The sequence below is a fragment of the Erpetoichthys calabaricus genome, chromosome 9 (genome assembly GCF_900747795.2).
Source record: "Erpetoichthys calabaricus chromosome 9, fErpCal1.3, whole genome shotgun sequence".
Taxonomy (NCBI): domain Eukaryota; kingdom Metazoa; phylum Chordata; class Cladistia; order Polypteriformes; family Polypteridae; genus Erpetoichthys; species Erpetoichthys calabaricus.
This window is the reverse complement of record NC_041402.2, coordinates 179823435-179838977: the sequence shown is the minus strand read 5'-3', so window position 1 is coordinate 179838977 and position 15543 is coordinate 179823435. Positions and strand designations below refer to the sequence as shown.

Here is a 15543-nt window from a genome sequence, read left to right as displayed (position 1 = left end):
TTTAAGAAAATTGAAGAACAGTTAGTCACAGACCTCCATCACTAACACACATCAGCTAATGCCATTTTTACAGGATTTGAGTTGGACTCTACTGTCTATGAGCCACAACAAGCTCCATAAGGTTACATTTTTAACAACATGACATTGTAAAGTTCTGTTAAAAAGCACATATTTAATTAAGTCGACTAACACATGTATCTGTCTTCTATTAGTACAAAAATATTTAATAAACAAAAATGTGATAACTGACTATTGGATGAAGTAAGTAAATGCTCCAACCTTCAAATCATTTAACTTAGTCGCTGAATGCACCTCAACGTACGCCATGCATACATTTTCCAGCTTGTTATTATTACTGAATGAAATTGACCAGACCCACTGCCTTTTCCAGAGTGGATCCAGACCAGTCCCATGTGGCCTTCACTAGGAAGCTAGCCAGACCCTCTTGACAGTTCATCAAGTAAAGCACCGGACCACCAAACCTATCAATACCTTTCCCAGGGACATCTTAACAGCATCATAGACCTCCATGCAAAGTAGTGTAATGGGGCTCCTGTTTTGATAGCAAAACAGAAACATAGGCATCAGAAACATTGTGGTCCCCTATGCTTCTGGGGTCCCTGGCCAGTACCCATTGTGCCCATACATTAAGATGGCCACTGTGGGATCTGAATCAATATGATGGTCTTTTTACATTGGATAATGTGACTGGAAGGCTGATTAGTCTCACTACACACTTCTCATTGCATTTCAGTTCTTCTGAATTGCCTTTTTCAGTAGGATGTTTGAGATGTTCTACTGGTTTTATCACATCGGGGCTCAAGATCTATGAACTGCTGCCTTAACTATACACTTGAGCAGTCCTGTTAGCCATCTCCTGAGGAACTCCAGAGCAGTTCACTGCATCCTTCACTGGGAGTCTGACTAGTCTCTCTTCATCTCACCAGTACATCACTTTATTTGACTTGCCTGCTTCAACTGGTAGGTCCACTAGTCGTATGGCCTGTTTTAATGTGGCTTCAGGTAACTGAGATTCTGTTTTCACTTTCATCAGTTCCAAAGAGCATTAAAGAGCATTAGGCAGTGGCTAAATTGAATTTTTCATCATTTAAACTGGGAGGAAACTGAACCACTTGTTGTCGGCTACAATAAAAAATCATACAGATTTCACAAAAATTTGAATAACTAGAAATAAGTAGAAAATCTAAGGTAGAAAATCTTGGATTTTTATTTAGATTCAGAACATAATTAACATAGTGGGCTTCATCAGGGAGAACAAGAAGTGAAGAACTGAATGCACACCTCTGCTCATGTAATGGCACTGTAGTGGAGAGCGCTGGGTGTTTCAAATACCTGGGAATCAACATCTGGGGTAGTAACCTAATATGGTCCACACACACACATACACACGCACACACACACACACATATATTCTGGTGAGATAGACAAGGCATCTCCTTTATCATTTCAGACAACCAAAGAAATTCAGAATTTGTCAAAAAGAGTCCCGAAGTCCTTCTGCCACACAGCCATTGAAAGCATCCTGGCAGAATCCATCATCGCCTGGTATGGCAATGGCTCTGAAAAAGGACCTCACAGCCCTGCAGAGAGTTGTGTACTGGGCTGAGCACATCATGGAGACATCACTACCATCTCTACAGGACTGGCAATGCACTACCAAGGTAGTTGGGATCATGAAGGACTCGTCTCACCCTTTTTATGGACAGTTTAAATGGCAAAGATCTGGCAGGCGCCTGCGTTGCCTTGAATCAAGGATGGAGCGACTGTGAAAGAACTTTATTTTATAGGCAATAAAAATATTGAGGGGTCATCTTGTCAGGCATATCTCAAAATGGCAAAAATGGCAAATCTATTATTTATGTTTTATAACTATTATTTATTATTTAAAACTATTTTATCCTTGCACCTTTTAATATTTAAAATTTATTTTTAACATACACATTTTAATTTAACTGCACAGACTGCCCACTAAGCTGCATTTCACTAAATACCTCTTGAGTGTGTACATATGATAAATAAATGAAATCTTGCATCTTGAAACAGGGCCTATTAAAGCCCATTGAGGCATTCCTTTGTGTATTTATGGACTATGTAAGAAACAAATTGTTGTTGAATCTAATTTTAAATATCTTATTATTTATGTCACCAGAAGTGCATTTTGTTAATTAAGAAATACAGCACATATTTGGTCTTTATGTCCTTAGAGGAGACAAAAAAGCTGATCTATGCCTTTGTCCTTAGCCATTTAGATTGCTGCAATGCACTCCTAACGGTTCTGCCAAAGGAAGATTTCAATCGATTAGAGTTGCTTCAGCATGCAGCTGCAAAAATCCCAACTAAAAAGAAGACGTCTGACCACACTACACCGGTATTAGCATCTTTACACTGGCTGCCTGTGTCTTTTAGAATCACTTTTAAAATACTGCTAATGGTCTATAAGGCTTTGAATCATATATCTTGGAATGTGTCCCCTTTCATTCCAAGTCATAAATTATTACTTGACTGACTGAAGTGTTGAGACTGATTTAAGATTCTGTGCTACATAAATATTGTATTATCTACCAATGGTTCGTTTCCCGGATTTAGAGGTATCAAGTCTTAGTCGCCTTTATGGGTGTTCAGAGCATTGATGTATGTATTTTACATCAAAAAAGCCTCTTCCCCCCCAAAAAGGTTTTTAATATGTAAAATCAAATGGGGGGTGGCTGGAGGACCACCATGAGGTAGTGAGCATATTAATATACATATATAAATTAAATTTTGTTGGATAAATACATAAAACTGAATAAAAATCAATGGGGATAGGCAAAATCAAGCAATGGCTTAAGTCTCCGAAGACCACCTCCTCACACCCTGATGCTACTGAATCTACATGTTGAGATATTCTATGTTAGGCCAGCATAGTAGAGTTGTTTCAAACATGTCTTAAAATGTACCTTTTTAATTGGGCTTATTGTTAAATTTGTGACTAATTGCATTGTTTGTCTTTTGTTTTCATTCTTGGTATGCAGTACCACCACCTTCTGGATGAACTTCCCTGAAGCTGGTGGAAGGAAGAAGAACACTGTCGTCCTGTCCCTAATGCCTGCACTCTCTGACACTCTCTTGTACTCTCTTATTCTGCCCTGCAGAGCCATGGTGGGATGTTTTCTCTCCACTGGAGTTTTTTTTTTTCCTCTTCCCACTGACCCTTATGGTCACTTTTTTTTATAAAGTATGATTACTTTATTTTGATAATTGTTTTTCTTTGTTTCCACTTGCTACCCTTTGTCAACTGCATTGAATTTTTCTTTGTATATTCAAGGCACTATATAAATAAATGTTGCTGTTCTGATTGTTATTCAAGTGAACTGTTGTCTTCACTGGAAATCTGATTAGCTTCACTACAAACCATTCCAGCATTGCTTCAGTCACCACTCTATTCAGAATGGCTGCAACATGGCTTTGCAGTAGGTAACACTGCTGAGTCACAGCTCCAGCAGGATAAGTGTTGAATCCAAGCATGGTCATTGTGTAAATTTTGCTAATTTTTCTTATGTCTATGGAGCCATCCCCCCAAAGAGCAAAGAGTGAGTGCTATGGTAATTGGTGTCTGTAAATGTAAAGGGTTGGTGCCAATCTTGAGTTCTATGCCATCAGGAGAGGCTCCAGCTCCCCCAGTCCTAAAATTGGATAAGGTGGGTTCAGTAAATTCATAGGCAACATAAATGTGTGTATTCTGCTAGAGGATGACCTTTTGACTTCCCACCTGCCTGAGATGTTGCCTGTATTGCGCAGCTTGTGCAATATGACCGCTCAGCTATCCAATCAGTCTTCGAGTCTGCGCACATCCAGAACAGCTTTCACGTGCGCGGCACTAATCGCGCCGTCGAGAGGGGTGGGCGGACGCGTTGTTAGTTTATTTGAGTAACACATCACGGAATCGCGCACTCTATACAGAAACAGATGACAAAAGCCTACAGCCGTGACCTCGAAAACGGCGAAGAAATGGCAGGCTGCCGCTGGTGGGCGGGGCGCGTACTGAGTGAGGGGCGGGACCGAGTGAGCGGAGGGAGGGCTTAAAGGAGGAAGGAGGCCATCTTGGAGTCCCAGATTCGAACCGAGACTTAAGAGAAAAAAAGAAAGCGTAAACAAAATCGTGACATTCCGAGTGAAGTAAACGCTACAGCGGACATTCAGAAGCCCGACGCGCCCTGGCTTTACCCGCTGGCCGCGGTAGGTAGTGCTATCTGTGTCGGAGCGATGGTGGGGACTTAACACCGCAATAATATATGCGTTTCGGCGTCCAGAGAACGTCACTGTGCGCGCTTGCCGAGGTCCCCGATACCCCACAATTCCACTTCTTTAACTTAATTCGCGGTTTTTGCTTTTGTCAGTTTACATGGAGTGAAAAATGTTTTTTTAATTCCCAAGTCTTGGCCACGGCTGCGTTGCTTGGCCTTCCTTTCTTCTCGACTCGCGAGTAGTGTTGGTGGCCGGCATAGAAGTGTTAGATTGTGGGCCTGCACACTGTGAGTCGCGTTAGAGGATTACGTTTTCTAGAGGCAGCCGTTGTTAAATGATACTTGTTACCCGATTAAAGCAGGGTCTTAGGGGCCTTGTAACGCTTATTTGTGTTTTGCCCGAGGGTTGTACGGCTGTACGTAGCTAAGACGCGAGTGCGGCCCTGCAGTGTGCGCGAGGCCGAGCCGGCAGTGCGTAATCGTCAGAGCCGTTAAGCCTCTCAGCAGCGCTTCTTCTAACGTTTGTGTAAGCGCTTGGGATGGTGAGGGCTTAATTATTGAGACTTCCCAAACGGGATGAGACGGAATGTAACAAGTAGTTGAACCTTATGAATGACGCCACAAGGAAGCAAGCTGATCGTGAGAGTGACGGGGCTTGAAGGGTCGGCTGCAGGGTGCCCCACCCCCGTAACCTGCCCTCTCCTTTGGCAAGTGATGAGGGTCGCACTGACAAACGGTAGCGGGGTTTTAGGCCCCTAGTGCACCCCTTCCTGAACAATTTTGATTTCTCTCTGCCTATCAGTGACATTAAGAAAATTTTACGAGTTCCACCACTGCTAGGAGAGGCGCAAACTAGCATGTTAAAGGATACCCAGTAGTGTGTGATGTACTTTGGCTATCTGTGATGAAGCTCTGTGTTTAAACACTTGCAGGAACACAACACAGCTGATTTTTATTCCAGTGATATTGAAATGCCTTATGAAGGGTCAGGTGCTTGTTGAGACCTCCACGGGTGTCATTATGTTTTGAAAAGATGCCTGGAATCTTCTCAAATGCACTGAGGAAAAAGCTACGTTGTCTTCCTACAATCATTACATGTAAAAAGCAAAGATTTTTTTGAAAAGTTTGCTTAATTCCCCTCCACCATGTCTGCTTGAAGAATGGTGATCAAGTTGCATCATCACACACATTTTCTTGAGAACCGTGTTAGAATTCCTAACAAAACTGAAAAGCTTTACAGGTTGTCAAGAAATACAAATGAGATAAATGAAACTGTTAATTTTTTATTTATAGTTTGCAGCAATGGTATAACAGTTGTATCACTTTTCTGTGCAATTTCCATGGTATTTCATAAAAATGCTCCAGTTCTTACCAAGTAAATGGACTTGTCTAGAAAAAGGCTTTTGGTTATTTGCACCTTCACTCAGTCACCAACTGCTGCACCGCTTCATCTGACTTACTCAAACAGGCAATGGGATGAAAGACTGTCTTCTACATCCGCCATACTTCATAGATTTTTGAACCACTCAAAGTGTGGGGCCTCGGTGGTCACAACTGTTAAGGCGAGCCCGTTGTCATGTTGCAGCAAGATGCATCTTCTTTGAATTCCACATTATTTGCCATTGAATTTTGATAGTGTTCACCCCTTCACCTCTCAGAAAGGTGATAACAGAACAGTGCTGCCTTTTGGTGTGTTTCTAGTAGGACTGCCATCTTTATACTGCAGCTATGACATCACTTAGCTCGTGTCCAGTGAGCTTCCACCTGATGGACACTCCTAGTATCAGTGCGGTGTTTTAGAAGTTTTGGTACTTGTGTACTAAACGGATGGCTAATACCCTTTTCTATTATGATGCAAATTGGATTTTCATTTTTAACATTAGGCACCTATAGGCAACTATACTCCACAACCACTAACTTTTTAAGGGTTAGTATTTGTGGTTTCGGTAGGTCAGTCTAATAATTTAAACTCCAAAAATTAAGCAACTGGGGCTCCTCCCCCACAGAGCCCAACACTAGAAAGGGTAGGAACTGCCGTCCGTTTAGTACCCAAATACCGAGATTTTTGTTTGATTCACCCTTGCAAATTCAAACATTTCATAAAGCCTTATTTTTTTTCCACCGCATTTTTCAAGTGTTGAATATACCCAGTGGCCTCTTGATAAATGTGCAGTGGTCTTACTAATGCAGTTTTTTTTTTTTTTTTTGTTGTTGTCTAGAAAGAAACATTTTTCAGTGTGCTGGGGATGAAAGTACTTCACTAACTCTTCAGTTGTAAAGACTGTAGGTAGTGTATTCATCAGGATTTTGGGTACTCGTATGTTGTAACCCGAGCACAGGCAAGTGAAAAACTTAGTTTTTTACATTTTTATTTGCAAAACAAAAACAAGTATGCGTAAGATTTGATCAATTACTTTTGAAACATAACTTATGTTGCAAAGTTTCTAATGTTGAGTATAACCTGGAAAGGTTCTATGCATGAGTTAATGGAGAAATACTGTCTGGGTTGAGTGGCGGGGTTGTAACACATGAGTACCTGATTTTCTTAATACATTCAAATAGTTCTGTTCCTTGCATGCAAGTAGATATTGGCATTGTCTTCATCTGTTTTAGATTTTTAGCATTTCAAGGTCTAATCCAAGATTAAGATAACGTAAGGATGACCTTTAAGACATTTAAACTTGTATGTGTTCCTCATCTACTTATAAGTCAGGTTGTAGTCATTTAAACTGTTCTAAAGGATTAATCCAACCAATTTATTTTTTTTGTTACTCCATGTAGTGTGTTTTTTGTTTTTTTTTTGTGATCAAGAAAATTTCTCATTTTTGAGAAGAAATTACATGGCCAATATTTTGCTTGAATGGGAACCAATAGTGACCATCACTGCATAATGGCAAACAATAAAAAAAAAAAAAAAATGTTCATGGAGACAAAATAATTCTTCTCCTGTAACTTGTCATGTCAGTTATCTATTTGCATGCTTAAACGTGCCAAGTGCATGCATGTTTAGCTAAACTATTAAAGCTTCCGGTTAAGTTAGTGAAGACCGCGTTCTTGACCAGTGATTAAAGGGAGAAGCCGGTCTCATTTCAAAAGAACTCTATTATGGAAAAGCTGCTTTCCTGTACATCTTGTATGCAGATTTTTCCAGAATTTTTAATTTTAGCAGCTCTTGGATGCACTTTGCTTGTTTTGAGTTTACAAATGGATAACAAACATGTGAATTGGCAAGTTACGAGTCCCCAACGGACCTTTTTTACATTTGTTGTTGTCCAGTATCGGTCATTAGTGGGTCCCATTCAATCAAAATGTTTTTCATGTACTTTCTCCCCAAAAGCACGACATTAAGCATTTCTCTGTCACCACTACAAAGTACATGGGGTAAGTGACATATAAAAAAAAAAATATGGCTTTAAAAGAATACTCCACCCAAAATGCAAGTTTTCCATCACATTTTGTAATATCCTTAATATACCCACTGGCCCCTTGAGTGATGTGCTATGAATTGTCTAATACATCCTTTTATTGTTATGGGTGAATTGCTCAGAATTGTGGGGATAAAGGTAATTTCTCAGATTAAACTGTGTATAATATGTTCATCAGTATTTTATTTTATTTATTTATTTATTTTTAATAGTTTTAGTCCTTGAATACAAGGGATAGAGGACACTGGTATTGTCCATCTTTTTTAGATTTTGAGTATTTCCCCATTCAAGCTTAAGGTAATATTAGGATGGCCAATAAGACATCTCCATTTTTAAATTTGTTCGTATTGCTCATCTACTCTTGAGTCATGTTGTGAAGTATATAAGCTGTTTATGTATGAAGTCGTGTAAAACCCAGAAGCAAATATATTAGGAGTCAGAGTATAGTGGAGTAAATGTTTTCATCCAAAGAAAATGTGACTGCTTTGTAACAGGGGAAAGAGTTTTTTGTATTTGAGCATTTATGCATTCTGACATGATAAACGTGTAAAACTATCATGATTACATATAGTGTACCGAAGCAGTTAGGTAAAACCCAACATCATCTTCGTTTTCATAAGTGTGAAGTACAAATAAAGAAGTTTTGATTAAGCACTTGTGGGGCCCCATCTTGAGTGCTCTGTGCACTTTTGATCTCCATATTACAAAAGGACATTGAAACAATAGTACAAAGATATACAACTAGTCTGATTTCAGGGTTGTGTAGTATTTAGTTGTATGCAAAGTTTGAAGGAGGTTAGCCTTTTTAGTTTAACTGAATTAGTGTTAAAAAGAGCCATGATGGTATGGTTCAAAATAGATTTACATCTCTATCTCACTGTTCTTGTTGAAGAATTTAATAGCCTGGATCCGCTACACTCATTCACGTTTTAATTTTGAACTGATAAATTTGGAACAAACACCATGTGTTGATTCCCTATGTTGGGGGCACAAAAAATAGTTACCCAGTAGTTTGGTAGATTGTAGTTCTTCAAACCTTCAAAACTCAAGTTGAGGTCTTTTCGGACAAACCAGTTAATTGAGAGCAGGCCATTCTGCTGAAAAAGTTTGCCAGTGTTAAACAATGACATGTATAAAGATTACATTATGTATGCCTACTAGAAAAATCATACACTGAAGGGGTCTCTCTAAGCTTTAATTTGTGTTTTGTGCTTTAAAGCAAAATTGCAAAAGCAAGGTGAAATTTTAAATGGAATGACTTTTTCAATTACTGCACGTCAGTTTAAGTACACGGTTTGGTTTGTAACCTGTTCAACTTGAAACTGCTATGTTCATATTCAATTCAATATTGGTATTTCAAGACCATTTTAGTCCCTTTCACATTGAAAGCTGTGAGAGAACAACCCACCCAAACATTTTAAAGGGAGGAAGAGGGATCCTTGAAAGCAAACCTCATTTTTGATTAATCTATTGAGTCAGTTATTAGCTCAAGTATATACTTGTTGACTAAAGTTATAGCGTGGCTACATAATAGTAGGTATTTTTTGTTTGTGCTTAGTCTCGTTTTGTTCACATCGTCCCGTTTTACTATCGTGTGTTTGTGTAAGTAAAATGTTGTCCCCAGAAAACAAATGGGGGAGGACGATGCGGGGAGGTCGTGACCCCAAGAGTGGAATTTCCTGTTTCCACAACCATTACATCCGGGATATTTGTTATTTAAACAAGGAGTGAAGAACAGGGAGAGGAGGAGAGAGAAGGAGAAAGGAGCCACTTTACGTATTCATTTTCCAAATTATCACTTGCGTTCATTGTGTGATTTCACTGCTTGCTTTTTCATTATCCGGAACGTCATCATAACAGCTACTGAGGAGAAACCCTGGGGTTTGGATTTCAATCAGCAATTGCCGAGGACTTACACTGTGAGATAATTTTTGTGTTTTTGGGAAGGAACATATTTCAGCCAGTATTCACTTATTCCAGGACTTTAATAACTTTGGATTCATAGATCACATACATTTGAACTGCCATTTGTTTTTGATGAGTTTGGGGTTTGTGTTGTGTGTGTTCATTTATTGTTTAGGGGCAAGGGAGGGCATATATATATATGTGTGTGTGTATATTTATAATGTTCGTTCATTCTTTCACCGGTCGGTGTGTTTGGGATAGGGGATTTGTGTGTGTGTTATGTATAGAGTATTCGTCCTTGTATATTTATTTGTTTCACTCTCAATATATTTGTATTTGATTTTACAGCACTGTTTTCCATTGCCCGTTATTTCACTGCTTGGGGAAAAAAGGACTGTTTGTAAGTAGTACAGCTTGGTATCTGGAGAATCCTCAGTTTTAGCCAAGTCAATAGTCTTGGTTGTGTAGTTGCCAGTCTGGCATTTTACCCCATTATACAAGAATGTTTTTATTTTGTAATGGCCGACCCCTTTACCCAAACCGGAGAAGTGAGTTTTAACCTTTTATTTGCTCCTTTCATTTGACATTTGTCACCGTGATTGTACACTTAAGCAGTAAATTGGCATGAGTAAACAAAAGTGAGTGCTGCAGCATGATGGCATCTATGAAATCTTTAAATAATTGAGCTGCCTTATGGTGTACAGGTTAAATACTTTTGGCACCACAATGGGAACAATTTCCATTCAACAAGCTTAATTCTATTTAGGTCCATGCCCAATTGGTTGTTTGCAAACCAGCCAACTGTTGCACACAGTTATACAGCATTTTGTTTTTGATACTAATATTGTCAAATTATGACTTTCCCCTTGGGATTAATAAAGTATCTATCTATTGCTATAGATGTCAATATTAAGTTTTTTTGGTTCAGATCCCTCTGCTGCCTCCTTTTGTGCCCTTCATTCTAGACCGCTTTTCAACAGTTTGGTGATGTACACCTTTCCAGATTTAGATTAGCTGTTTGTGTGCTTTTCAGAAAACTTATTTGGTAAAAAAAAAATATATATATATATATATATATATATATATATATATATATTCAGTCCTCAAAGCCATTGTGTCACACAGAAATCAACATAAAATGTTTGCTGCTGCTTGCTTTTGCTGCAGGTTCCCAGGAATGTGTGGCACGCTGGTTTTTAGGCTGTCTTCACTTGGCGGGGGCAGCAGCGGCAGTCTGTGTATCACAGTATAGTGTATACTACTTGTCATTGTAAGTGGCGGTCCTCTGAGGCAAACATAGCCATAGGTGTGTCAGGTACTCAAACCTGTTCAGCACCTCGATCATCTTGGGACTGATCAGCTGATGTTGGTATCTCGCATTAATTTTCAGTCCCTTCTATCAAAATGGGAGTCTTGACAATTCAGAATCCAATTCACCGATATGTGAAAAGTCATCCAAGGAGTATTTTCTTCACACATTTGCTTTGATCTTTTGCCAGATGTTGATGCCATTTTTGAAGTTTTGTCAAACCATTGAAGCTAACTTTCCTTCTAGTAGAGTTTGCTCCTTTCTATTCACGCGTGCGAAAGGAGTTAAACTAAAACAGGAGGTTTTGCCACAGTTTACAGTTGATTACCACAATGAACCCCATCTTTTGATAAAAGTAGACAACCACCCTGAAAAGCGTTAAATGGCTTCTAAAACAAGCAGTGTGTGGTCATTATATGCCAAAATTGTGACAGTTGTTAACAAAAAATTAAATTTTAAAAGTCCACAGCAGTAGCTGCAGTTCTAGCCAATTTCTGGGGATAGATGTTCATTTTCAGTCACAGACCCTATGAATGTTTGACATCCAGATATTGTCACTGTGGTATAAGCCTTTTTTCTTTCTTTTATAGGTGAATGGAAATACTCAAATATTGTTTTGAGGATCAACAATGGATTTATAATTTGGAGAAATTCCTCATGCTGTCCTGATTTCTCCTTGGAACTCTCAAACTGTTTAGAGAGGATAACATATGGTGCAATATTGGGACTCACGTGTTGAGCAATACCTTAAGTTATTATTCAGAAGACCTTTTTCTGCCAAGAAATTTAAAATTTTGGGCAACAATTTCCATTTTGAAGAGTGAAAAACTATTGCAGATTTCTCTTCGGACATTTGAAGAGACACTTTGAGTGTATATTTATAGATCTATACAGCTTGTTAAAAGAAACTTATCTAAAGTCTCCACAAGCATGAGTAGTACAAGGGCAGAGAACCCTGTTATTCTGGGTTTGTCCAATCAGAATGGGCAGCTTCGTGGCCCAATGAAGCCAGCAGGAGCCCCAGGAGGGGGAGGGGGTGGAGGGTGTGTAACTCTTACCCAGCAGGCCAATCAGATAAAGAATTCCGGCACCATTAATAATGGCAACCCCCAGTCCAACGTGCCAGCCAACTCCAGTATCAAGTGAGTATGTAGCATCAAAGAGAGTGGGGTGATGTTTTGGGATTTACTGTTGGGTAAATAACATTAAGGCAGAAGCCATCTTTTCAAGTCCTTGAACCTGTCTATCCCTGCCTTCACATTTTGCCAGTGAAAAGTGACATTGGTTTTTCCCTGGTCTCTGACCTTGTACCGAGTCTGGATGCTTGCCCACAACCTCGCACGCAAAGACTTAACATGCAATCATGCTGTTAAATGAAGTTCCCCTCTAATAGTTTATATCCACACTTAATTGGAAGGTATGGGCATCCACAACTTTCTAGATCCAAAATACTTGTCCTTTCAGCTATTATCTGTAGTACTAGGGTGTTGTACTGTTAGTCGTTATGAATGTAGTGAGAAGTCGAGCAAAATGACACCTTTTATTGGCTAACTAAAAAGATTACAATATGCAAGCTTTCGAGGCAACTCAGGCCCCTTCTTCAAGCATCATTATTACATCTTGTCTGAAGAAGGGGCCCGAGTTGCCTCGAAAGCTTGCATATTGTAATCTTTTTAGTTAGCCAATAAAGGTGTCATTTTGCTTGACTTCTCACTACAGCTAATATCTGTGTAGTGATTTGTAGAGTAAAAGCTGAAAATAATTGAACAAATCTACAGACTAACAGTAAGCTGCTCAACCATTAATACACATGAGCACAAACTGTGTCCAATTCACTGTAAAACAGATCAAGGTTGACAATATATAGTGTCATTTAATTGAGATGGGGGTCACCAGATTATGTAACTGTTAAACGCCTGACGTAGTTCCACAGTCAAAGTTGCAGTTTTGGTGATCTAGATCAGCTGGTTGCCCAGCCCTTCTTGGCAATCTGCAGTAGTTACCTGTGTAATGAGTCTCATACCAGTATTCTTGTTTGCCACAGTGCACTCTAGAGTGCATGGTAACACAAGTTAAGAAGTTAGTGTTTTAACTTTTATCTGCATCTTATTCATGCTTCCATCTTCTTTCCAGGCCAGGTGATGACTGGAAGAAAAACCTAAAGCTGCCCCCCAAGGATATGAGAATGAAAACATCAGTAAGTGGCCTTGCCTGATCCCTAAAAATGAAATCAAAAGGTCTAATTTGTGGGTTCAGTGGTAGGTAAACTACTTCTGTTAAGTGGTGTACCTGCTTTAATGGTCTCTCTGCTTTTAGGACGTTACTGCTACAAAAGGCAATGAGTTTGAGGATTATTGTCTAAAGCGAGAACTTCTGATGGGCATCTTTGAAATGGGCTGGGAGAAACCATCCCCTATACAAGTAAGCACACAACCTCTCTTTTTTGCATCGTTTGTTGGAAAGGTAGATTTGTCAAACACTCTGCTGACCTGCAGGAGGAGAGCATTCCCATTGCACTTTCTGGGAGAGATATTCTGGCAAGAGCAAAGAATGGAACTGGCAAAAGTGGAGCCTACCTCATTCCCTTACTTGAACGCATAGACCTAAAGAAGGACTGCATACAAGGTAAGCGACAGTTTAAAGGTTTGAGGTTTCCCTTAAAGGCATTCAAGAGTTCATGTCTTTAGTTATACTTCACAGCTGTGTGCATTGTCCCCACACGGGAGCTGGCGCTGCAGGTCAGCCAAATATGTATCCAGGTCAGCAAGCACATGGGTGGAGTCAAAGTGATGGCAACCACTGGAGGAACCAACCTGCGTGATGACATTATGAGGCTGGATGAAACTGGTAAGTGATATTGGGTTGCCTTAGATAGGTTTGCTTTGCCTTCCCAGAGTACTCACGATATTTACCTTTAATTTTTCAGTGCACGTTGTGATTGCCACTCCAGGAAGAATCCTAGATCTTATTAAGAAAGGAGTTGCCAAAGTCGGCCAAGTGCAGATGATCGTCCTGGATGAGGTGAGCACCCCGTCGTTGATGGAGATGGTGTAGCTGCCCTGAGATGCAATTTTAAGGTGTTTGTCCCACTCCCCCACTCTCATGCAGGCAGACAAGCTCCTGTCCCAGGACTTTGTTCAGATGATGGAGGAGATCATTGGTACTCTTCCAAAAAACAGACAGATCCTTCTGTACTCTGCCACTTTTCCACTCAGTGTGCAGAAGTTCATGGTAATTGTTTCTATTGTTGCCTAGATGTGTAGTTGCTGTCAGCTTGTGAGCTTGCTTTCATCAACCCCTTTTGCCCCTAGAATGCCCACCTGCAGAAGCCCTATGAGATTAACCTAATGGAGGAGCTTACGCTGAAGGGGGTGACACAGTACTACGCTTATGTTACAGAGAGACAGAAGGTTCATTGTCTCAATACGCTCTTCTCCCGAGTAAGTATCTGTGGAAAAGTGTTTGCTAAAGATGTAGGAATAGTGCAGGACCTTACCATTCCTATCTCCATACCCCCAGCTTCAGATTAACCAATCCATAATCTTCTGTAACTCCTCCCAACGGGTCGAGCTGCTTGCCAAGAAGATCTCTCAGCTGGGCTATTCCTGTTTCTATATCCACGCCAAGATGAGGCAGGTGAGTGCTGCTCCCTGTTGTGTGACCTGCTATCTGCTTGGCTTTCCACTAATCTTTTTGAGCTTGCCTTTTTTCAGGAGCACCGAAACCGAGTGTTCCATGACTTCAGGAATGGCCTCTGTCGCAATCTTGTCTGCACAGGTGAGTCTAGTTAGTCCTGTGTTGTGGCTTGCTGATGGCATCCCTGCTGGAGTTGACACCTGATCTGTCATTCTGTTGCAGACTTGTTTACCCGTGGTATTGACATTCAAGCTGTGAATGTGGTCATCAATTTTGACTTTCCAAAACTGGCAGAGACGTACCTGCATCGCATTGGCAGATCAGGTATGGAGTTTTAGGCTGAGGTTGTGGGGTCTGATTGGCATGAAGGAAAAGTAGCTTTTCCAAGTCTAAGCCACATGTCCTACTGTTATTACACAGGTCGTTTTGGACACCTGGGGTTGGCCATCAATCTCATCACCTATGATGATCGCTTCAACCTGAAAGGAATAGAGGAGCAACTGGGCACAGAAATTAAACCAATCCCTGGCAGTATTGATAAGAGTCTGTATGTGGCAGAGTATCACAGTGAGACAGGCAGCGAAGAGAAACCATGAGGTGAGGTTGATTCCAATTGTGTTTTGGGTTAACTATTTCTACCCCTTGCCACTCGCTCATCAAACCCTATTTGTTTCTTTTTTTCAGGTGCTTCTGTCTCTGGATCTGCATTTTTTTTTTTTTTTGTTTTGGTTATCCTCCCATTTACCCTGTAAACCTTTCCTTCCCTCTTGTTAGGAGCTGGCTGATTTCTTGGACGTGCTGTGCTGGGACAATTTTTTTTTTTTTTTCCTTTAAGGGAAGGAAACTGGGTGATCAAGCACACAAGATTTTAATTTTTGCACCACCAAAAAATGCCAGAAGAGAAGACATTCTGCTTATGTGGTCCCTGCCCCTCCAGCTCCTGTTTGAGTTGCACTAAAACCAGCAGCAGGGTGGCTGAGCTGCACCCTTCCTGCAGGGACCCGACCTGCAACACTCAACTCCT

The 15543-nt window shown here is 40.3% G+C and overlaps 1 protein-coding gene across 1 annotated transcript; it reads left to right on the top strand.

Moving 5' to 3' along the window:
• Nucleotides 1–3984: 3984 nt before the first annotated feature.
• Nucleotides 3985–15541, top strand: ddx6 (DEAD (Asp-Glu-Ala-Asp) box helicase 6). The gene is made up of 14 exons (XM_028808472.2): nucleotides 3985–4236; nucleotides 11474–12025; nucleotides 13017–13080; nucleotides 13200–13304; nucleotides 13379–13508; nucleotides 13584–13730; nucleotides 13810–13904; nucleotides 13992–14114; nucleotides 14195–14323; nucleotides 14403–14519; nucleotides 14597–14660; nucleotides 14742–14843; nucleotides 14940–15116; nucleotides 15204–15541. Exons 2-13 carry the CDS (start codon nucleotides 11814–11816, stop codon nucleotides 15113–15115), a joined length of 1464 nt encoding a protein of 487 aa, XP_028664305.1. The 5' UTR covers nucleotides 3985–4236; nucleotides 11474–11813; the 3' UTR covers nucleotide 15116; nucleotides 15204–15541.
• The last annotated feature ends 2 nt before the right edge of the window (nucleotides 15542–15543 follow it).